The 24,486-nt window shown below is 44.4% G+C and overlaps 1 protein-coding gene across 1 annotated transcript in view; it reads left to right on the top strand.

Annotated features, from left to right (window-relative positions):
• The first annotated feature begins 225 nt into the window (after positions 1-225).
• SPRED2 (sprouty related EVH1 domain containing 2) overlaps positions 226-24,486 on the top strand; it is a 190,296-nt gene continuing 166,035 nt past the window's right edge. The window contains exon 1 of the mRNA XM_082249754.1: positions 226-639. Within this exon, the coding sequence (XP_082105880.1) occupies positions 614-639 (26 nt within the window). The 5' untranslated portion in view covers positions 226-613. The remainder of the gene's footprint in view (positions 640-24,486) is intronic.

Raw genomic sequence — 24,486 nt, 5'->3', positions numbered from 1 at the left:
CCCCTCTCATCTCCCCTATCTGAGTACCCTTCTCTTCCCCTCGTCTCCCCTTTCTTAGCACCCTTTTCCTCCTCTTGTCTCCCCTATCTTAGTACCCCTCTCCCCCTCTCTTCTCCCCTATCTGTCCCCCCTCCTCTCTCTCCCTCCTCCTCCTTCTCTCCTCCAGAGCCCCGTGTCCTCGCAGCTGCTTGTTGCTGGGGAGTGTGACGTCATCGCTTCCGCCCCACTTCCTCTCTGTCTCTCTCCTCCTTGTCCCTGCGGCGGGTGAGCGGCGCTCTCTCTCTCCCTCCCTCCTCTCTCTCCTCTCTCTCTCTCGCTCCGCTCACTCACACACATTACACAGGGAGCCCGCGGCAGGGGAGGCAGCATGGAGGAGGAATAGGAGATGGGGCTCGGACGGGGCCACCAGCAGCAGCAGAAGGCACACGGGCGGGGCGCAGTAGCCTGCCTGTAGCCCAGTCCCCGGGAGGAGAAGAAGGAGGAGGAGGGAGAAGGACTGCTTGGGGGTCCCGATCGATGTAACCGGGGGATACCTAGACGTCCGAACCTTCCTCGGCAAAGATGAGCAGCTCGGAGCCCCCCGAGGCGGGAGAGAGCCGGTGATCGCTGCAAGATGAGCGAGGAAGCCCCCCCGGAGGAGTAAGTGTCTGATCCCCCTCTTCTCTGGATTGGGGGGAGGGGGGATCGGAGTGTGCGGGGCTGCAGACCGGGAATAATGCAGTGTGGACGGGAGAGCCCGGGGCCGCTGTGTGTGCATGGGCCCAGCACTGGGAGAGGGTCAGCAATAAACCTGGGGGAGGGGGGATTACTCATGTTGTGGGATCACCTGGCAACCTGTAGCACAGGATCTAGTGTTTTGGTCAGGGATCTGGTGTTGTCATCAGGAATTCTGGACTGTGATCTAGGGCTGCAATCAGTTATATGGGGCCGTGATCAGCAGTTGTCATCAGGGATCTGGTGCTGTGATCTGGTGCTGCCATTTTCAAGGATCTGGTGCTGTGATCTGGTGGTGCTGCTGTCTTGGATCTTGTGCCGCTGTCAGAGATCTGGTGCTGGGATCTTGTGCCGCTGTCAGATCTGGTGGTGGGATCTGGTGCCGCTGTCAGAGATCTGATGCTGCTGTCAAATCTGGTGGTGGGATCTGGTGCCGCTGTCAGAGATCTGGTGCCGCTGTCAGAGATCTGGTGGTGGGATCTGGTGCCGCTGTCCGAGATCTGGTGGTGGGATCTGGTGCCGTTGTCAGAGATCTGATGCTGCTGTCAGATCTGGTGGTGGCCTCTGGTGCCGCTGTCAGAGATCTGGTGCCGCTGTCAGAGATCTGGTGGTGGGATCTGGTGCCGCTGTCAGAGATCTGATGCTGCTGTCAGATCTGGTGATGGGCTCTGGTGCCGCTGTCAGAGATCTGGTGGTGGGATCTGGTGCCGCTGCCAGAGATCTGGTGCCGCTGTCAGAGATCTGGTGGTGGGATCTGGTGCCGCGGTCAGAGATCTGGTGGTGGGATCTGGTGCCGCTGTCAGAGATCTGATGCCGCTGTCAGATCTGGTGATGGGCTCTGGTGCCGCTGTCAGAGATCTGGTGGTGGGATCTGGTGCCGCTGTCAGAGATCTGGTGGTGGGATCTGGTGCCGCTGTCAGAGATCTGGTGGTGGGATCTGGTGCCGCTGTCAGAGATCTGGTGGTGGGATCTGGTGCCGCTGTCAGAGATCTGGTGGTGGGATCTGGTGCTGCTGTCAGAGATCTGATGCTGGGATCTGGTGCCGCTGTCAGAGATCTGATGCTGGGATCTGGTGCCGCTGTCAGAGATCTGATGCTGGGATCTGGTGCCGCTGTCAGAGATCTGATGCTGGGATCTGGTGCCGCTGTCAGAGATCTGATGCTGGGATCTGGTGCCGCTGTCAGAGATCTGATGCTGGGATCTGGTGCCGCTGTCAGAGATCTGATGCTGGGATCTGGTGCCGCTGTCAGAGATCTGATGCTGGGATCTGGTGCCGCTGTCAGAGATCTGATGCTGGGATCTGGTGCTTCTGTCAGAGATCTGATGCTGGGATCTGGTGCTTCTGTCAGAGATCTGATGCTGGGATCTGGTGCTTCTGTCAGAGATCTGGTGCTGGGATCTGGTGTCACTGTCAGAGATCTGGTGCTGGGATCTCATGTTGCTTTCTGAGATCTGGTGCTGGGATCTGGAGCAGGCAGTATGTTTAAATGCATTTTTGGACAACTGCTATGGAGATCTTTCCCTGCACAGCGATGATTGTGTTGAGGGGGGAGGGGGGTGATCACGATCTGATTATAGGGGAGACTTGGATCTAGACAGTCAGCCTCAGTTACGATATCTTTATTTGGAATGACATTTTAATGGGATGACGGAGCATGCTGAAGATTGACAACCGCATGCATGTTGGCTCTGCAACAACTGCAGCAGTGTAGTCAGTGTGATTGTACATGTGTTACCTACATGTATTTAGTGCTGCTAAATGGGCACCTAAAGCCATCGCTGATCATGTTATAGAAACTCGTTATGCAGTGATCTGTTAATGCACACTGTAGCAGCACCATACATGTTACAATCTGATTATACAATCTTTGTACAGTTAACTATAGATTTTCCAGCACTATATCATAGGGGCACCTACCTAATCTAACCAACCAATCTGCATGCAATCGGGGCCAGTAGAACGTATATGTGCTGTGCTGTAGGGTGCTAGGACTTAGTTTTCCTCCTGCGGCCATTGATGGTGGCTGTATTGCACAAATGCAAGTTTCTTTAGCAACATGTTACAGATGAAATGTCTTTATTGTTCATTATTGCATTGCCTTCTGTCCATGACATAATCAACATGTTGACTGTTTCTCAGAATTAGCAACAGTTTGCAGAATGGCTTCATTTATACAGCAGACTCTTAAATTGATATTTATGAATGAGTTTTATTATTGCTTAATGGGCTGATCGCTGTCATGTATTGTCAAGCTGTTGCTTCCTATGAGCGACGAGCGTGTAGACTTCTGTAAAACAGTTAACTGCTTTGCAAATTCCATTACACAGTAATGAAATACAGCGCCATGTCATTTATTATAATGTGGCTTACAGTTATCCATGTCTATTAGGATCATCATTTGTTGACCCATATCTCATGGTAAAATGTTGCACATATTAATATCATTTATTGACTTATCCCACTGCGCAATATAGCGTTTTTATTCATTTTTTTTGCTGTGATGGTTGATGAGCAGCTACTGCTTTGCCCCTATGTACCAAAAAAAAAAAATATTATATATATATATATATATATATATATATATATATATATATATACATACACACTTTTTTTTTGTTACCAAAGTCAAATAATATATATTGGGTGGGTTTTTTGAAAAATATGTAACAAAAATGTGATATATATTTTTATAAAATAATAAAAAAAATATGTAATATATTATTTATTCATTTTAATAAAAAAAAAAAAAAAATATATATATATATATATATATATATATATATATATATATATATATATATATATATATACACACACACACACACACTTTTTTTTTGTTACCAAAGTCAAATAATATATATTGGGTGGGTTTTTTGAAAAATATGTAACAAAAATGTGATACATATTTTTTTTATTATTTTATAAAAATATATAATATATTATTTATTCATTTTAATAAAAAAATTATATATATATTTTTTTTTTTTTAGAATAAAAAAAGAAATAATAAATTTTTTTCTATTCTCTTTTTTCTTTACATAAAGAACAAACAGTATCTGCTCTTCAAACCTACAAAAGCAGCAAAACAGAAAAAAACTTACAGGATAAGCCAACAAAATATTAATTTGTATGTGCGTATATGTGTGTGTGTTGTCTAAAATATATATATATATATATATATATATATACACACACATAATCTGAATGTCACATTTTGTAAACTTCGCTACCTTCTCTGTAACTATATTCAGTGCAAACGAAAAAAAAATATATAAATCTGATGCATATCTTTTAACCTTGATGTATTTGTTGCATGCTTGGGGAAGTTTAGTATTTGTCCCATTGTTTCAGGCAGAAGTATGACATCCAGCGAGCGATAGCATCTTTACATTGCTGCCATTGTAATTTTGTTTTCTCGCTGCCCATGCTGTCAGGAAACACTTTGCACTTTGTGTTTAGGTTACCTTTTTGGTCGGCTATTCATCGCAGGAATTTTGGTTACCGTGTAATTATGAGCCTTTCAGTAGGGTGGACTTGTTGAAGGCAGCCTGAAGGCAAATGATGTACAACTTGTTATTAGACATAAGCTGTAATAAATTGTTTGGCTGGTTACTGTACTGAATCATTTGATTGTCATTACAATGATGATGTTTTTAAAATCTGCATCTTCAGAGGACGGCGGAAACGCACATTCGGATTCGCTGATCTAATATCTGCTTTTCATGTGTATTTGGGTGTATGCGATCTTTGTGGTCTTGTGGCAAGATTGCCGTTTGCTTATCTATTGCATGCATTAAATGATGGTGGGAATATAAAAAAATTTAATTTGCAAAATGTTTTTCGTCAATATGTTACAGCGTGAGAATTTTTTTCAAGGATAAAAAAAAAAATCCTTGTTTGCTTTGGGGGAAAAAAAACAGCATGGGCCTTTGGTGAGGCTTAATTTTCTTTATTTTCAGTGGATGAAATCGAATTGATAAACGTCTGTCTTCTTTTTAAATTAAATTGATTTTAACAATATGATTAAGGGCTAGTTCCCACCAGGTGTGTTGGAACGTCCAGCGCATTACACAGTGAAGCCAGTTCATGCGCCTGCATTGGGTTGGTGTACCGCACGCAACACTTTCGTAGCGTGAGGCAGTCCACCGCATCGCACCATGCTGCCAGCAGTAGAAATTAATGAAATGTCACTTGTAAAATTGTAATAAAGTTCTAACAAAAACAAGGTAAACAGTGCGATGTGCTGGGATCAGCAGCGCTCACTAGCTGTGTGTTGCTGGTGTGAACAAGCTTTTAGTTATGCGCTTGCTGTAAAATCACAGAATCGATAGCCAAAATTTAGATTATATCAGGAGCTTCAGTACTGCTTTCATGCATACATCAAAAATGCTAATATTCTATTCCTGATTTGTATAATCCGAGAATATATGGGCCTGCAGACGGTGTGGTCTGGGAAGGCATGTGTTACTTGTTTATGCATCTATTCATTTAAAATGGGGAGCATCTACGCAAATCATTCTCTACTAAACTGCATGCACCTGAACTAGGACACTCTGATCTTTAATATGGAACAGTGAGGCATTAAAGCAGAGCTCCACACAGATATAAATACACAAATGAATGCAGATCATTAAATATTAAGGAATCCTTCAATTTATTTTTTAAATGCAGGTGGTGTAAGTACCTGAATTTGACCTGGTCTCAACTAGGGATGCACCGATCCGATATTCGGATCGGATATCGGCGCCGATATGGCCATTTTTGATGGATCGGGGGATCGGTAACATTGACCGATCCACTGGCTGAACCGTTTTTTGCTTGGTAACGGCTCAGCAATCCCTAGGTGCAGTAGTAGTATGGGATGGGAGCCGCTACTTCCTGTATAGCAGTGTTCCTCAACTCCGGTCCTCAGGGCCCACTAATGGTGCTTTTCCACTGCATGGAACCGAACAGTTCGGCTCGCTTTTGTGCTTTTCCACTGCTGGTACCGCATGGTATGGTGTAGGAACGGTTCGGTACAGTACGGTACGGCGGCGCTTTTCCACTGCATGGAACCGAACGGTACAACTCTCAAAAACAGTACCTACTCGATTGTGGTTCCAACAGGTACCATAACCGGTACCATATCCCACAATCCTTTGCATGCAGTCACTACTAGCCACTGATTGATCAGAGAATCCCACCCACCCCGTTGTTATCCCACCCACTTAACTTTAGTACTACTTTAGTGGAAAAGCAAACCGTACCGTACCGAACCGTACCATGCGGTACCAGCAGTGGAAAAGCAAACCGGGCCAAGCAGGGCCGAGTAGAGCCGAGCCGGTACTTAAAGTGGAAAAGTGCCATAACAGGCCAGATTTTACGTATTACCTTCGGGAGATGCAGACTAGAGTACTGCAATCACTGAGCAGCAAATGATATCACCTGGGATGTATTTCAGTTATCTTGCAAACCTGGCCTGTTAGTGGGCCCTGTAGGCCAGGGTTGAGGACCACTGCTGTATAGGTCTGGCTCACAGGCGGAGTGATATCAGATGCACTCCGCCTGTGAATGGAGGAGCCGTACACATGAAGCAGCGGCTTTTCTCTGTACTGCAGCCGCTTGCTTTGTGTGTAGCTCCGGATAGGTTCCTGTATCGGTATTGGAGATTTCACAACTCCAGATATCGGTATCGGGTCCAAAAAAGTCGGATCGGTGCATCCCTAGTCTCAACCTCTTACATTCCCTGTATAGCAGAGCTGGAGTGTGTGAGAAGAAGCAGCACAAGAAGTGGATCAGTTAATTTAATTTACAAGAAGCATGTTCAGACAAGGAAAATAACTCATCACGGTGCTGCTTTTCTTTTCATTGTCCAGTCACAGGCTGGGGTGATGCAAGACAACCTGGGATCAGAGAGAGTGGATTGAATGATGCTGATTATCAGACTGAGGACATCTAGTGGCAGAAAAAAAGTACGGGGGGTGGGGTCACAGGACAGAAGGTGGTAATTGTAGCATAATCTGGTTTTATTTTACCTATTTTTTTGGCCAGTGTAGATAAATCTGTAAAGTTTTCTCTGTCCTAGAGTCCACTGGTCTAAGGCCTTTTGTACATGGACGTAATTATTTATGTGTACTCGTAATCTTACTGACTGATCCTGAGTAAAATGTTCTGTCAAGGCATGTAGGCATATACACAGACGAAATTCTTCTTCGTTGCAATATATGCGCGTGAAAAGGCGTATGCAGATAAATGATTGCACTGTAACATATTCTAACTTTACGCAGCTGTGTGCATTGTTCCATAGACGACAATGCATCTATATCCAGATCAGTAAAAAAAACCACGGGGGTTCATTTACTAAAACTGTAGAGTGCAGAATCTGGTGCAGCTCTGCATGGAAACCAATCGGCTACCAGGTTTTTTTTTTTTTTGGTCAAAGCTTAAATGAAGAAGCTGATTGGCTACCATGCACAGCTGCACCAGATTTTGCACTCTCCCGTTTTAGTAAATCAGCCACTCCCATGTGCAGGAGGCCTGCGTCTGTCCCAAAATCCCAGATGAGGTTTTGCAACAACTAATTATTATTTTTTTTTGCTAGTTATCTATAGAAACAGGAACTATTGGCTTACAGTCACAAACCCTTATCAATCAGTGTGTCCGGAAAGCTGTGTGCAGTAAAGTGAATTTCTGATGCTTGGAAGCGCTCGTTGCCCTCCAGTTATCACCCACAAGGTTCAACAGTCATCACCAGAGAAGCTTTAATCTGTCACATTATAGGCAACTGTCAAGCTGTGAAAGGTCATTCCAAGGTGTTGTAATACAAAGTAACCAATAGGCCTAAGAGTCGTGCTGGTTCACATTTGTGCAATGCAAATCCATTGCGGGTTCCCGCATCGCACCCAACTCGCAGGCAGTTCACACTGCCATATGCGAACTGCTGGGAGTGTCAATGCAAAGTTAATGACACCCCCAGATTAGTTTGCATATCGCAGTGTGAACTTTCAATTTGGGCAGGAATCGGATCGTATAGGTGTGAACACCCATGTAATCCGATTCTGGTGCGGATAAAAAAAAAAGGGTCCTGCACAACCTTGGTCCGAATGCGATTCAAATTCAGCCATGCAATCTGTATGGCTGAATTTGTATCTCACAGACATTGCATGTGATTTGCATAGCAGTGCGGTGCGAATCACATGCAGTGTCTGACATTACTATGGTGTGAACCAGTACTTAGAACAGGCCATCCAATTCTTCTTGGTACCAGGAGTCTGGTGCTGAGAATACTTTGCGGCTCCCCTATAATTGAAGGGGGGAAAAGATATGTTCTTTAATAAAGCACCCCTGACACCCCTTACCTGCATAACAGTGGCACAATGGCCCATCAATTTATTCGCCATAGTTATTAGCCGTCTCACAATTATCAGATAGTCCTGTTCCCTGTTCATCAGATGGACCATTTTTACCATATTGGCATATTCACCATTATAGTGTGGGGCATGTATCAAGCAAACTAGATGTAATTGAATACAGATTGGGTGGCCTTTCTGTTTAGGAAAGTCTGTGTGGGCAGAAAACGAAGGGCTGGTTCACACCACTAGAAAAGCACTCCAGATTCATTCTGAATGCGATTTGCATGTGCTTTTTTTGATGCGTTTCTGGATGCATTCCAGATGCGTGTTTTTTTTTGTTTGTTTTATCACTGTACTGGGGTCCGGTGTGTTTTAATGCAATTTCCAATGTTCCAGTGCAGGGAAAATGCAGCATGTTCTAATTTTCTTTTTCTGGGACTGACCACACAGGTGTGAACTATGCCATTGGAAACCATATAATGTACTTTCCATGCAGAAAAGAAATGCACTGGACTGCATGTGGTGTAAACTGGCCCTAAACAGATTGGTACAGGCCTGAGACAAATTCATCACTGGAAATGAGTGATATTTACTGAAAATGAACTCGCAACTGAGAAGTGGGCCAGGCCTGGTTTTAGGGCTAATTCACACTGGATTGTAAAGTGTATGTCACCGCGGGGACACACAGGAAACAACCGGTCCTATCTGTCCCATTCACACTGCAGTGCGCTAAAATGCAGACATGATGCGGTACGTTGCCATGAATGACGTGTACGTTTTGTACACTTCAAATAAAGTTTGTACAAAAAAAAAAAAGGGGGGGTGGTAGCTGAATTGCACACCACACTGCTTTCTACCACAGCCAGCAACAGAGATGTGTCGGAGCTGTGACTGAAATCGGTAGGTCTCCTTTGTAGTGGGAATTCACACTTTTTGCTACTTTAAGGCTTGTTCATACTGGTTTGGTCCGAACACGGATTGCTCTTCACAGGAGGTGGGGTTGTGTTGTATCGCCTCCACATTGCCTACGTTAACATTTTGAACCCCACACTAGCGTGCATTGCACCCAGTTGCTGGGGGTTTGCAGAGCGGCCCCAATCTCTTAAAGCGGAGTTCCGGCCTCAAAACTTTTTTTTTGATAAAAATACCCCCGGGACAGTCAGGGCTAGTGCATTTCAGCAATGATGGCCTCTGAACTGTCCCCGGGTTCACTTACTTTTTAGAAGAAATACTTACCTTGAAAATGTCTTGTCCAGCGCTGCCATTCTCAGGTGTGGGCAGCTGAAGCCAGGGTGTCCTCACCGTGACGTCGGTGTCCCAGAATGCCCTGCACCGGCCCTGCTCGTCACTTCCGGGGCAGGCGCGTCATCCCTGCACAGCTTCTGGGCATGCCCTGAAGCTGTTTAGCAGGGAATGACGCGCCTGCACCAGAAGTGACAAGCGGGGCCGGTGCAGGGCATTCTGGGACACCGACGTCACGGTGAGGACACAAAGAGGACGCCCTGGCTTCAGAGGGAGAAAGTGGAAGGAAGGTGAGTATATTTTCTTCAAAAACAAGGTAAGTAAAGCAAAAAAAAAAATCGCGATTATCCAATTCTTTTTCAGGTTACTTAGAGCAAGCGGATGCCAAATTTTCATTTTGAGGCTAGAACTCCACTTTAAATGGGTTTGCACTTGACTGAAGCAGCAGCGGGTATAATTCCTGCTGTGGCAGTGAAGCAAAGCATTGCGGTGGTGGCTTGCGTTGCTGCCTCTAGCTAAAGTGGGAGTAGCGGGTAAGAGGCAGTAAAGACTTAAAGCGGAGTTCCACCCAAAAGTGGAATTTCCGCTGTTCTATCTACCTGTTTTTGACAGGTACCTTTCCACGCTTCCTGGAGACGACGCCGCGGCCCCGACCCTCAGAAGTTCGGTCTCCCTCCTCCTTCCCTCGTCGCCGGACTTCGCGTATGCGCATTAGGGAACCGGCCGTGAAGTCGAAAGGCTGGTTTCCCTTATAACGAATGGCGGCGACGGCAGCCGATCCAAAAATCAGCTGGGGTGCCAACACCGTGGGCTCCCTGGACAGGTAAGTGTCCTTATATTAGAAGTTACAGTATTTGTAGCTGCTGACTTTCAATTTTTTATTTCCCCAGCTGGAACACCTCTTTAAACTATGAAGTTTTACTGCCCCCCAACTGCTAGTGTGAATGAGCCCTCAGAGCAGCTGAGTGAAACATTTTATGAATGAAGCTACTTAATTGTATTCAACCTGCCTCCTAGCTTGTGTGTAGCATTGCCTTTCTGTGTGACAGAATTTATATCCCCCCCCCCCCCCCCCAATGCTGGTTCTGCATTGTCTTTTGGCATTCCCTTCTTAGGGCTAGTTTATACTTGCAGTAAGGGATGGCGGTGAAAATAGGCGGCCGAGTTGTGATGTTAAATCCCCCCCCCCCCCCTCCTCCCCCTTTAGGTTAATGGATTGTACACATGCCATGGCTGTGATGTTTTGCTTCACGGCCGCAGCAAAAATCTACACAATTTTTCTTTCTTTGCATTCTTCAGGCAGTGAATGGGCCGCACCGCAACTACCTGCATGTTGATATGGGCTTTACAGGGATGATGTGACAAATCGCCACCACCACCACCTGTCAAACGTCTCTGAAAAGCAATCCACTGTGGCTCACGTTTCAGAGAGGTCTGCCGCAAATGTAAGCCTAGCTTTAGAGAAGTTGCAGCATTAGTATCATCAGTGGTTTACCTTCTGATCTCTATGAAGGTCCCAACACACATTTACTGAGACCTGACATGCTGCACATGTGGAATAAAGCATAAGATCTTCAATTTATTTCTTCTCTACACCTGCGATTGGGGGGGGGGGGTTATCTTTCCTGAATGTGTGAGCTGAATGCCTCATAGAAAATAAATCATTTGTCTGTCTTTTTTCCAATCTGAGTAGCTGTAACTGTATATCGGAGAGAATATAAAAAAAATAAGATGCAGTACATCTGTGCGATTTATGCACATTCCCCCGTGCTTTATCCCTGTATTACTAAAAAATACCGGTTTATCTGCCTAAAATGCACTCTGATCTTAAAGGGAACCCCCCTAATACTACCTATAATGCTTGCACCTGTTTTCACAAATGTGCAGTATAGTCTACTATTGAAGCTTATGTGCCGGTTCACACTGGTACGACTTGTCAGGCGACTTGGTCAGCCTGACAAGTCGCGCACCGTCGCGGTCCATTGTGTGGTTCTGGAACGGTTCTAATAGGAGTGACACAAGTCACTCCGTTTTAGAAAAAGGTTCCTGTACTACTTTGGGGCGACCTGGAGCGACTTGCATAGACATTCATTTTATGAAGTCCGTGCAAGTCGCGCCGAAGTCGCGGTGCACGCGACTTCATAGGTCGCCCCCGAAGTCGTGCCGCTTCAGTGTGAACCGGCACTATAGGATACTTTTTTTATAGTTTGTATGGTGCATGTGCCATTTTCTGGCCTAATAAATTGAATAAGGCACGCACTGCTTGTAATGCGTATGCTCTGGCTTTTGGCCTACTAAAATAATAGGGCATGTTTGTTTTAGCACTGTTCAGAAGACAATCGTGTCTATCATAAAAACAAGAATCCTTGCATGTGCAGTGCACAACGAAGTGCCCTAATAGTTTCAGTAGACGGAGAACTAGCGCATGCACAAGATTGTGCAAAATCTCTTTTGATGCCACTGGTGATGTACCCTTCCCAGCGGGCATCCATGGGATCTAGTATCTCAACAGACCAGAAAATGGTCTGACCTAAAATGTAAGTAAGATCAACGTTTTTTATTTACCAAAGCACTGTAAGGGCTCTTTCACACGGTCTGCCTCCGTAGGATGACAGTGCGGAGAGGGAGGTGTCACAGTCCCCGCTGCTCTCTATGGGGAATCGGATGAGATCCGATCCGATCCCCAGGATGGATGGAAAATAGGGTTTCCATCCGTCCGGATTTCACGGACAGGATCGGATGCGGATGGCAGCGGGTGTCAGCGGACAGGTCACCGCTGACATCTGCTGCTCCATAGGGCTGAATGGGGCATCCGATCAGATCCGCCTAAAAAACTGACAGGCGGATCTGATCGGAACGCCCGTGTGAAAGAGCCTTAAGATGATTTGATGTCAGCATGCAGAGATGCATGCATGAGTAATTTTTGGGGAAGATTGGGAAGTCCACTTTAAAGTGTATGTAGTCCCTAACAGTGAACTTCTCCTATTGGCTCCCTCTTGAACTGTTTAACAAGTAAGCCCACATAGGTTGTATTCTCTTTTCTACTTTGAGTTTCATTGCCGATATGCTCATGTGAAATGCACTGATTCCATTAAATAGAAACCGGTCTGAAAATGTCCTGGTGGAAATACAATATTAATGCTTTTCACAGGAGCGTGCATATTTGGTGATCCTTGATGAGATCCTGTTGCCATGCGATTCATTGCAACAACCTCCTTTACATAGATGACATGTGCATTGAATGTATTTTATGCATGATTGGGGGGGGGGGTTAGAACCCGCCTAAACTAACCAGACTTTAAAGGCTCAACATGGGAGACAACGCATTGATAAAATAAATATATTTATTGTACAAAATTAATAAAAACAGAGGCATTTAAGCCTAAACTTGATCCACAAATAAATGTTGCAAATGAAACTCTACTAAGGTACCGGAAGACCATAAAATTATAGGTATCAAAAAACATGACAACACTTGTAGAACTTGATGCTTCCGGTAACCCAATCTGCCAGGTCAACGTTTTGCCAATAACACGGCTTCTTCAGGACCTGTATTGCACAGTAGAGCAACAACTATTGCAGTGGATTGTGCAAACCCAATCAGGTACAGCCTGGGGGCAGGCACCGGGACCCACAGCCAAGCAACGGGAACTCGTCACGGGCAGAAGTGCTAACGAAAAACGATATACCTTATGAGGGATGGATGTAGTAGTGAGCCAACAGCATGGGTATCACTGGGCAATTTGTAGTAAGATGTATAGAAGGGGGCCAAAAAGCCTCAATGGCCAGTGGGAAAAATAAGAAGCCAGGGAAGTTATAGTTAGATACAGAAGACAGAACAGTTCCCAAAAGCCACAGGGAATTCTCCAACCCTGTGAGAAAATGCCTCATGTTATAAGATGCCAAAAAGCACCACACACCAGGCTGTCCAACTAGTAGCAGAGTTGTATAAAGTACTCGAAACCCATACTTGAGTAAAAGTACAAGTGCTCGATCAAAAAGTGACTTGAGTAGAAGTGGAAGTGCTCGATCAAAAAGTGACTTGAGTAGAAGTACTAAAGTATTCAACATTTTTTGTACTTAAGTATTGCAAGTAGTTTTTTAAAAAAATGTTGCTATTCAAGTACTGAAAGTAAAAGTACAAGTACTGTGTTATGTAGTTATTAAAGAAAGAAGTCAAAAGTTTGAACATCATATTTTTTATTATTTCAAATGCAGCTTTTATTTATACATACAGTAGCATTTATTTTCGTATGCACTGATAATACACATGTTTTGAGCTTCATGAAACCTGCCATCTACTGTTCTGGCAGTGGTCATTTTTATAATAGTAACGAGTAACTATGCAGCACAAAAAAAAAATATCGGAGTAGAAGTATTGAAATCATTGAAAAAATGTAGTGAAGTAAAAGTGGAAGTTGGAGAAAAAAATTCTACTCTAGGAAAGTACAGATACCGCCTTTCGGTACTTAAGTACAGTAGTGAAGTAGTTCTACTTAGTTACTATACATCTCTGACTAGTAGTACTAGTAAAAGCCTCTCTTGTGTGATCATCCAAAAGCCCTGAGACTGCTGCTGAGTACCATCATCATCCAGGATGATATCATTGGGACTTGTGATTTGCAAGGAGGTAGGGTTCTGTTCTAGGGAAAAAACGAATCAAATTTTTCTAGCAAGTCCAAAAGCACATTGTAAGTGAATGGAAAAACACTGCAGGTAAGAATTTAAAGTACTTTTTACAAGATGCCTTAGACGTCTATGGAGCTGTGTTCTGAGGCCGGAGATCAGCAAGGATTTGCATTTACTGAACAAATCTAACAAAACACTTTTTCAGGATATATGCACACAGCATGAAGATACGACCACTAGTATGCAGGATTTTGCTAGCTTCGAGATCCAACAAACAACTTTTGTATATGCATTTTAGCAAAGTTCACATGCATAGTGTAATGGGCCTGTTGCCAGGACGCAGGTGGCTTCTCATAGAAGCCAGCTAGCATCCGTCTGTTGCTATGACACAGGCTGTTTTTTAAGGAAGCTACCTGGCTTCCTCCGTTGCCAGGACGCAGGCAGCTATTGCTGCCTATCATCTTCTGTTGCTAAGATGCATGCAGCTTCTCAAGGAAGCTACCTAGCATCCTCTGTTGCTAGGGCGCAGTTGGCTATTGCTGCTTAGCCACCTCTGTTGCTAGGACATGTGTCCATTTATAGGACACAGGCAGCCTCTAAGAGAAGCCATCTAGTGTAATTCTGTTGGTAGGATGCAGGCTTCTCTATTGTTTGTTTTACACGGATCTGACTGCAGCACAAGTCTTTATGCAGCTGTGTGCATGGGCCCATAGAAAGCTATACACCTTTGTTCAGTTTTTTATTTTGTTAAAAGATTGGAACTACTGATAAGAAAAACTCAGTATGTTTTGCAGCCATGTGCATGATCCTCCCGTTTTTATTTAAAGCAGACTTTCACTCAAAAGTGAAAGTGCCACATATTTAATTTTTTTTTGACAAGTAGCCACTCCCACCTCAAAGGCGGCATACATGCCTGGGGGACTGACAGAATTTTGATCCATGTATGGGGCACTGGGGTTGTACGAAAGTCGACCAGTAGATTGCCACCCTGTCAGACTGAAGTTCCTCTTTAACAAACCAAAAAGGGGGTAAATACGAGTTGTTCGTTGTTAGGGTTTACATACACTTGAATTTGTAGAATTATCCCTGTTGTTTTCTGTAATAAATATATTTAAACTTGTATCCAAAGACCAAGTATTGTAACAGTGCGACGTATCCAGATGTATCCAGAGTACAGTTATAGACAGTTTACACCAGAATGCGGTGCGGGAAAGGCAGGTTCTCCACACTGCATTCAAACCGCATTGCCTTTGCGATCTGGAAAAAATACCTTACCTTAACTTATGGTTTCCAGGTATTGCGCAATGACGTCGCATAGCTCCGCCCCTAGCATGTTTTGCTACACACCTCATTCACTAAGCATTGTATGCAATATTTTTTTCCAAGCACAGATCACAAATGCAGTGCACTTGCGGGCACCCGATCTCATGGTACTGCAGTACCCAGCGATTTGGTGTTGCGCATTTTTCAAAAGCAGTATATATGCACTACTTTTTGTGCGATCTAAAAATTGCACTGCAAAGGAACGCCCCGGAATGAATGATTCTGGGGTGAACCAGACCTTTATCTAGATGGTAAAAATGGTAAAACGTTAGACGTATACAGAGCAATTTTGATAACGTTTATTGGTGTTTATATGAAGAAGATGCAGTGCCGGCTATGGAGGATCTGCCTCATACTAATGCTATGTACAAATGGCTGTAAGGCCCCTCTCACACGGGCTTTCCGATCAGTTCCGCCTGTCAGTTTTTCAGGCAGACCTGATCGGATGCTCCATGCAGCCCTATGGAGAAGCAGATGTCAGCGCTGACACCCGCTGCTATCTGATCTGATCCTGTCTGTGAAATCCAGGCGGATGGAAACCCTATTTTCCATCTGTCTGGAGGATCGGATCGGATGAAAACACAGGCGGTCCGTTTTCATCCGATCTCCCATAGAGGAGAGCGGGGCTCTGACAGGTCTGTCTCTTCAAAAGTAAGCAGAGACGGACCTGTCATCTGCATGCTCAGTGGGGATCGGCGGATTGATCCCTGCTGAGCAAAATGGAGTCCGCTGGGCGGAAAGCCCGTGTGAAAGGACCCTAAGGCAGGCCATAGACGATTCGAATTTCGTTCGAAAATCGTAAATGGCAGTGTTATCGAACGATTTTCGTATCGTTAGTGTGGTATGTAAAACGTTCGATTTTCGTACGACAGCAAAAATTCACATATCCAACATGTTGGGTTTTTTTGCGAAAATCGGCCGAATTTCGTATCATTAGTTGGGGAGTTGTATGATTTCGCCTAACAAAACACAGAACAGTAGGGAGTGTGTCCGGTAGAGATGTGGTTAAAAGGCACATAAAAAAGGGTTTTGTCGTACGATTTTCGGCTCACATTGATGGTACACTCGATGATGTGCACGAGTGCCGCTTTCGTTTATCGAACGATAAATCGTACGTAATTCGATTCGTCTATGGCCTGCCTAACACCATTTCAGCGCCTTCTCACTAAAGGCCCGTACTCATGACCAGAAAGTCATAGAAAAATACCACTTTTGAAGCGATCGTACGATAATCTGATCATTCGTACACCACTTTCATCCGAAGGGACAAACATGAACATTTTTCTCGTACGATTTTTCTTTTAATCAGTACAGTTTTTGTCCGAAAATGCAATATAGCACATTACATCACTTCCGAAGCTTTATTCTGTCTTGCGAGAACTTTCGTATTTTAGTAACCACTATTTTTTCGATATGGAGATTAGCGTACAAAAAAAAAAAAAAAATGGATGATCATTCGTCTGCTAATGTCATTGTGTGTACCAGGCTTAACTTGGAAGGCCTTGAATGAACATCTGGAAGTTAAATGGTCGTTCAAACTTCTCTGCGTTTTCAGCCCTTTATATGGAAATGAAGTATACTAAACTGTATAGGAAGTGGAAACTCAGGTCTTTTTTTTTCCCCCTCTTAAACTAGGTAGGTGTAAGGCGCCCAGACCAGGAAGGTGAATGTAATAAGATCTAAATGATGAAGCAGTATATGGTCTACATGAAGGGATGGATGTCTTGGAGCTGTACTGGACAGCATACGAGGTGTTCCTTTGACTTGTTCTGAACATATCAGTTGAAAAAGAACTGGAAACCAATATGTAGGGATGTCCACTCTTTGGCATGATCTGACCAGTGAAAAGATGATGTATGTGTTATGTGCAGACACATCATTGTGGGCACTAGCATGTTGCTTTTTTCTCTGGGAGACACAGAGGGTGCAAGATATTGGGGCCTGCCCAGATGTCAGGGACAGGGTCTGTGGCCTTCTGTTTTCTTTTTCCTCTAACCAAACGGGGACTCTCTCTTGGGGGGCAGTAAAAATGCAGCTCAACTGCCTGTTTTATACTTTCCACCACATCGCAAATGCTAATAAGCACTTAGGCCTCGTCTACACTTGTGTTGCTCTCTGAAGGGCAATCTGTGTTTTAATTGTTCCTCAGAGAGCATTTGACAGGCGGTGGGGAGGTGTTGTATCGCCTCCTTACTACCTATTTTAACCCCCTAAATGCTGGGCTAATATGCTGCAGCCACGTTGTTTGCGCTTGTGGGGAGGTTGCAGCAAAGCCCCATTCAATGGTCACAACAGGGGATATAATAATTTCTGCTGCGCCTGTAAAGCAAAGCATCTCAAATCTGCATGTGTACATCCTAGGCCACTGCCTCTGCAGCTAAAGGGGTAGTAAAAATGTGGCTCAACAGCATGGTTTTACAGCCCCCCAACTGCTAATGTAAATGAGCCCTAAGAGAGAGAGGTTCACCCCTCTGTATTGGTGACAATAGTAACCTTGATAGGAAAGGGAAATCCAAAGTCTTAAGGCCCGTACACACGGTACAAAAATCGGAAGTAAAATTTCATCCGATTTTCGGATAGTTAGTATAGTGCTTTCGACAGCTGAATACAAATTTTCGGACAAAAAAATTGGATGTGTAGGCTATAAAAATGTTATCGTACGTCAACACAACGTCCGATTTCTGTTTAAAGAGGAAGTAAACCCTCCTCTGACACTTGTACCTATAGGTAAGCCTATGATAAGGCTTACGTATAGCTACTGTAAATATCTCCTAAACATGTACCATTTAGGAGATATTTACCTTACATGCATCCAGTGACATCACTGGCGCATGCGCTCTGAAGGAACGGCCGCTCATGCCGTTCCTTCAGAGCCCCGTGCTGCGACGGTCGGCTCCCGTGCGCGTGAGCGACGTCACCGCGGCTCCGGCCAATCAGATGGATGAATGCCGCGATCCCGGAAGAGGGGCGACTGGACATGTCGCCCGTCGTAGAGGTAAGCGGGGGGCACGGCGGGGGCTCGTTCTAAAGTAAGTATTTCATAATGAGCTAGTATGCGGTGCATACTAGCTCATTATGTGTTTCTCTTGCAGGGTGAAAAAGAAAAAAAAATGTGGGTTTACAACCTCTTTTAATTAGTACAGTTTTCGTCCAAAAAAAATCGTAAGTGCAAGACTAGGCATGCTCAGAAATGAAAGAACACATACAAAACAATTCAACACATGAAATCACTTCGGAAGTTGAATTCTGTCATATGGGAATTTTCGTATAAGACTGACATGCAACAAAAAACGGACTAAAGATTGCTCGATAATCTGATTGTGTGTACGAGGCTTTAGTGTCCACAGAGCGAGAGGTAAGGGGAAATCCTCCAATGGGGACACCTGAGAGGGGAATTCTGTTCACTTCCTGTTGCATCTCTTGGACAGGAAGTGAAGAGAATGTTCCCCAGTGGGACACAGACAGTAAAAAATAACCTGACGGGTTTTAATTCTTCCCTACCTTGTCCAAAACCACATAAAAAAGTTTGGACTGTGCATACACTTTATTCTGATACCACACACAGAAATGAGTGGAAAACATGCATTGCACTTGCAGTCTGATTGTTGATGGCACCTCAAATGCTGCTAGGAAACGTGCGTTTTGTTGCGTAATAAAAAATAAATAAAAAAATCTAAAAAGCTGGGGGAGCTTCTTCTGTTGAGTTTAGGGCACTATGCTGTTGCATGAAAAATACCCAAAAATGCACAAACGTGCCTTAGTGCAATTCACAGGTGTGAATGGGGCCTGATGCAGAGACACATGGGGCGGAATGATGAAATTTGCGGGCACCCAGGAGGCGTATATGCAGTGTACAGCCACCCGTAGTAAAGACTGGCTGTATCCTGGTGTACGCTGTGCTTGCATGGGACTAAAGCCTAGCACATACCCACAATCAGATTATCAGACGAATTTACGTCCGTTTTTTGTTGCATGCTAGTCTCATATGGAAAGTGAAGAGGTTACTTTCATATGAAAGTTCTCGTATGACAGAATTCAACTTCAGAAGTCATGTCATGTGTTGAGTGGTTTTGTATGTGTTCATTCATTTCCGAGCATGCACAGTCTTGCTCTTACAATTTTTTTCAGATGAAAATCGTACCAATTAGACGTGTTCATGTACGATAAAAATTTTATAGCTTAAACCTTCAGTTTTTGACGTCTGAAAATTTGTAATCGGCTGTCAAAAGCACTATACTAATGCTGGCCATACTCTAGCTGAAATATCGGACGAACTCCTTTTCGAAAAACAAAAAATCGGCCCATGAGAGCAGACGATCGTGCCATCCTGTAATGACCGAATTTCGAAAGATAAATCGTTCAATGGACATAAATGAATTCAGTTTGTCACAAATGCCTAGTGCAAACAGGTCGGCCGAGAAATGCATTAACCTTTCAATTTATCATTCGTTTATCGTTCGGCCGGCAGATTTTCAAAACTGTTCCTTTTGATTTTTCGGTTCTGAAAAGTTGAAAACGATTTTCTATTTGTGCCCATTAACTGGACGAAAAACGGACGATCGGACCAAATGACAGATTTTTCGAACGATTTTTCGGCAGGTGTATGGCCAGCATAACAATCTGAAAATCGTCAGATCGTTATTTTACTTCAGATTTTTGTATCGTGTGTACGGGCCTTAAGTCCATGGAGCATGTATAGGAGTTTACACAAGTATGGCATATACCCAGGCGCAGTCAGTCGCTGCTATGGGTGGCTGTACACTGCAGCTGTCTCCAGGGTGCAGAAATACCCCTTCAATTTAGGCCGTACAGCCTCCTGAGGCCTACACATCTTCTATTCAGGGTGGTTATGTTTGAATTGGTATTTATGGGAGTCGCAGAGTCCCAGGGACTCCATGTGTTTGTATGGTGAACATTTTGTTAGAAGCGTGGACTGTAGACGGTGAGGAATGGCGGCCAAGCTTTGAACCCTTCACTCACTGTTGTGGTAAAAATACAAATTTTACCACAGAAATGTCTTCATTTGTACAGAATATTGTGAGTAAGGGGTTAATATGGGCGGGTAGAGCTCTCTCTCCTCAGTACAGGGAAGTGGCCGTGTGTGTTTACACTCCCCCCTCCTCCGCCATCTTTCCTCGGCTCATCGGCCTTCATTTGCATTCTGCAGCTCTCATTCATAAAAAGCCGAGCTGTGTTTATGAGAGAGAAGCTGCACAGGCGCTCCCCCTCCCCCACCCGGCCTGCCATTGTCCCGGGGAGCCCGTCCCCAGTGCACAGTGTGCGGCTGGATGTGTCTGGGTGGGGTCGGATGTTGTGTGTCCTGGGAGGGGGGGAGGAGGACATGGTGCAGGCTGTGTCTGGGGAGCGCCGCTCTGTCTCCTCACTAGTTGTGAATAGGACGGGGGCCGGTCACGTGACCGCAGCCATTCATAAATCCGGCCGCCTCTTCCCAGGCTGTGCCAGTGACCGTGACAGGCCGCCGGGGAGAGCCGAGCCAGAGCTGCCCGGCCTAATTGTGTGCTGCTGGGCCCAGCGCCGTCTGCTTTTCTGTCATGTATATAGGATATTGCAGCAAATGCTGAAGTGTACCTTCAGGCCCCATTCACACCTAGCATCTCCTGAAAGCCTGTTTTTACATGCTGGGCAGTCTGTTTACTTGAATGGGCCGCTGTTCCTGTGCCAGGGAGGCACCTGAACCTTCCAGAACGTTCCGCCTGCGTGTCAAACGCACACAAAAAATGTGAAGAATGGAAATGTGCGTTCCTGCTATGCCTAGTTGGGCCTTAAGGCTCCATTCACATTTGTGCGACTTGTCATGCAACTTTGGACATCAATGCAGTTTCCAATTTATTTCAGGTTCTTATATAGCGCTGTCAATTTACGCAGCGCTTTACATATACATTGTGCATTCACATCAGTCCCTGCCCTCAAGGAGCTTACAATCTAAGGTCCCTAACTCACATTCATACATACACAGTAGGGCCAATTTCTTTTTATACAGGATCCAATTAACCTACCAGCATGTCTTTGAATTGTGGGAGGAAACCGGAGTACCCAGAGGAAACCCACGCAGGCACAGGGAGAACATGCAAACTCCAGGCAGGTTGGGATTCGAACCAGCGACCCTCTTGCTGCTAGGTGAAAGTGCTAACCACTATGTGTAGATGTGGGATTTGAGGTCTTTTTGACCCCAGATCTCACATTAAAGAGGTCCTGTCATGCTTATTTTTATTACAAGGGATGTTTACATTCCTTGTAATAGGAATAAAAGTAATCCAAAAATATTTTTTTCAAAGGGACAGTGTAAAAGTATAAAATTAAGGCCCCTTTCACACGGGCGATCTGATCTGATCCACCTGTCAGTTTTCGAGGCGTACCTGATCGGATCCTCCATGCATCCCTATGGGACAGCTCCTTCTCTGTACACAGAGCGGAGACAGAGATGTCATCCGCCTGCTCAGTGGGGATCGGCGGATCGATCCCCCGCTGAGCAGAACGGACTTCATCGGGCGGTGCGCCCATGTGAAAGGGGCCAAAAGGTAAAATTAAGAAAAAAAAAAAATACATTTAAAGCGACCACATATGTAAACGGCGTTCAAACCACATATGTGAGGTATCGTTAGAGCGAGGGCAATACCTCTAGCCCTAGACCCCCTCTGTAACTCTAAAATGGTAACCTGTAGAAATTGTTAAAGTCTCGCTATTGGAGATTTTTAAGTATCAATATTTGTCTCCATTCCAGGAGCGTGCACAATGTTGAATCATTGGGTATGTTGGGTATCTACTCAACGTAACATCATCTTTCACATTATAGAAAAAAAATGGGCTAGCTTTACTGTTTTCTTATTTTTTAATTAAAACGTGTTTTTTTTTTCCAAGAACATTGTGTTTGTAAGACCGCTGCGCAAATACAGTGTGACATAAAGTATTGCAGTGATCTCCATTTTATTCTCTAGGGTCTCTGCTAAAAAAATAAATAAATAATGTTTGGGGGTTCTAAGTAATTTTTTAGCAAAAAATAATGATTTTAACTTGTAAAGTGTCAGAAATAGGCCTGGTCCTTTTAAAAAGTTTTTAAAAAATAGCAAAAAATCTAGCGTATACAATTGCGACACAAATCATATTGTAATTGAATGTTATTAAAAATAATATTTGGTAATAATACCTTTCCTTTTCAATCTGCAGCTGTTATAATTTTCTGCAAATGCAATATGGCTACCTGGAGGTGTTCTGTACATAGAATGTCTACTGACCACACCCCAGAAACATCATTTCCTGCTTGTTTGATTGGCTCACCCATTTTCCCAGAAGTCTGCACTAAGATACAAGTCAGAATTCTGGCATCCCCTGCAACATAAATGTAATTTTGGGTGGGATACTCCCAATAGGAACACGTCCAAAGGGATGCAGGCCCAGCAGTTTTCCTCATTAGAGCTCAGCAGCTGCCACAGCTGATAGATAATTATGAAACCACTCCCATTTGACCCACTCAGCACAGAGGCACAAATAGGGATTACTTCAGACTAACAAAAGGTAGAAATCTGCAACAGTTTGTTAAAATCCCTGTAATGTACAGAGATCACCCAGAGGGGAATGTTTTTTTTTTCTCAACAAAAGCGGAGTTACACTTTAATGCCCCTTCCACACTTGTGCGACTTCAAAGTCGCCATATTTTACTGCGATTTTGCCGTGACTTTTGCAGCGATTTTGATGCGAGTTTGACTGGGCTTATGTCTTTTCCTCAAAATGCACCAAAATCATGCCAAAAGTAGTGCAGGGACTACTTTGAAGTCGGTGCAACTTCAAGCTGCACAGATATGAATGGGGCTCATTGGAAATAATGGAGAACGACTTGACATGCGATTTTGCATTCCCAAATCACATGACAAGTCGCACTAGTGTAAAAGGGGCCTTAGTGTTTAAAGAAGTAGTGCCGAAGTGGCCCTGGGATCTCTTTTTCAAAGTTGCGGCAGTGTGAACCGGGCCTAGCTCAAACAATAATGCTGCATTGTCTTTGTGAATTTTGATTCTTGATTCTTAGGCAGTAGATGGGTGTTGTCACACACAAAGCTCAATGCCTGGGGCCCCATTCACTCTAGGTGTATTGGGAATGTGTGTTCCCGTTTTTGGTTTATATTTGCACATTTTTCGCACTGTGCACGTAGGGCAGATCATTCACTTGCATGGGCTGCTCTACATGTGACAATTGCACCCAAGAAGGTCCTGCACCTTTTTGGCTGATCGGGGATTTGGACAACGTATTTATATGTTGCTGGGTCTGCGCCTGCCACCCGTCCTCAGTAAAAGTACTTAAAGTGTTACTGAACCCACAACCGTAAAATCAGTCTCTATATGCAGTAAGGCATGCGTGTTATACTCCCCGCGGAACCTAAGAGATGAATCCTGCACATTGTGTAAAAAGGCTGTTTGATCCGGTTTTCTCTGATCCTCTTTCTTCTACTGTTCCCATTCCATCTCCTGATAGAACAGAGCCTTTGGAGACACTCTGCACATGCTCAGTTTGGTGTGTATTGCTAGAGAGTTTTTGTTTTCTTGGGAGAGTGCATGTGATCAAACACTGGACCAATCAGCACTGTCCAGACAGAGCATCAGTGGTCCGGCAACCTCATAGTACCCTGAGAGGCGAATGAAAACTCCTCCACAAGCTTTAACCAGGTACTGATAGAAGTCACAAGACTGCTATATACTGCTGATGAGGAAAGGTATTTAGCAGTTTATATTTACTAACATAATTGCATTTCCATGTTTTGTGTACTGTGGGAGACCAGATATAGTGAATGCAGGCTCCTGGGTTTAGTAACACCTTAAGGCCTCTTTCACACGGGCATTCCGCATTTCCGTATATCATCCCCTTTTTTTGTGGATGATATACGGACATAATGCATGTCAATGGGATTGCAGATGTCAGTGGATGACACCGCTGACATCCGATTTGCGTCTTCTCAGCTCTGTTCCGTTTTTTGGAACGGAACAGAACCCTATTTTTTCTTCCGTTTAAAAAACGGAAAGGACGCAAAATCGGATGTCAGCGGTGTCATGCGCTGACATCCGCAATCCCATAGACATGCATTATGTCCGTATATCATCCGCAAACGGATGGTATGATATGCGGACATACGGACCAGATGACACAAGTGTCATCCGTGTCCGTAAAAAAAAAAAAAAAGTGCCGGAGCGGATCGCAATACGGTCCGCTCCATGTGAAAGAGGCCTAAGGTGGTAAGA

This window comes from Pelophylax lessonae (assembly GCF_965119305.1).
Source record: "Pelophylax lessonae genome assembly, chromosome: 3".
Lineage (NCBI taxonomy): Eukaryota > Metazoa > Chordata > Amphibia > Anura > Ranidae > Pelophylax > Pelophylax lessonae.
This window is presented reverse-complemented; position numbering and strand designations above follow the sequence as displayed.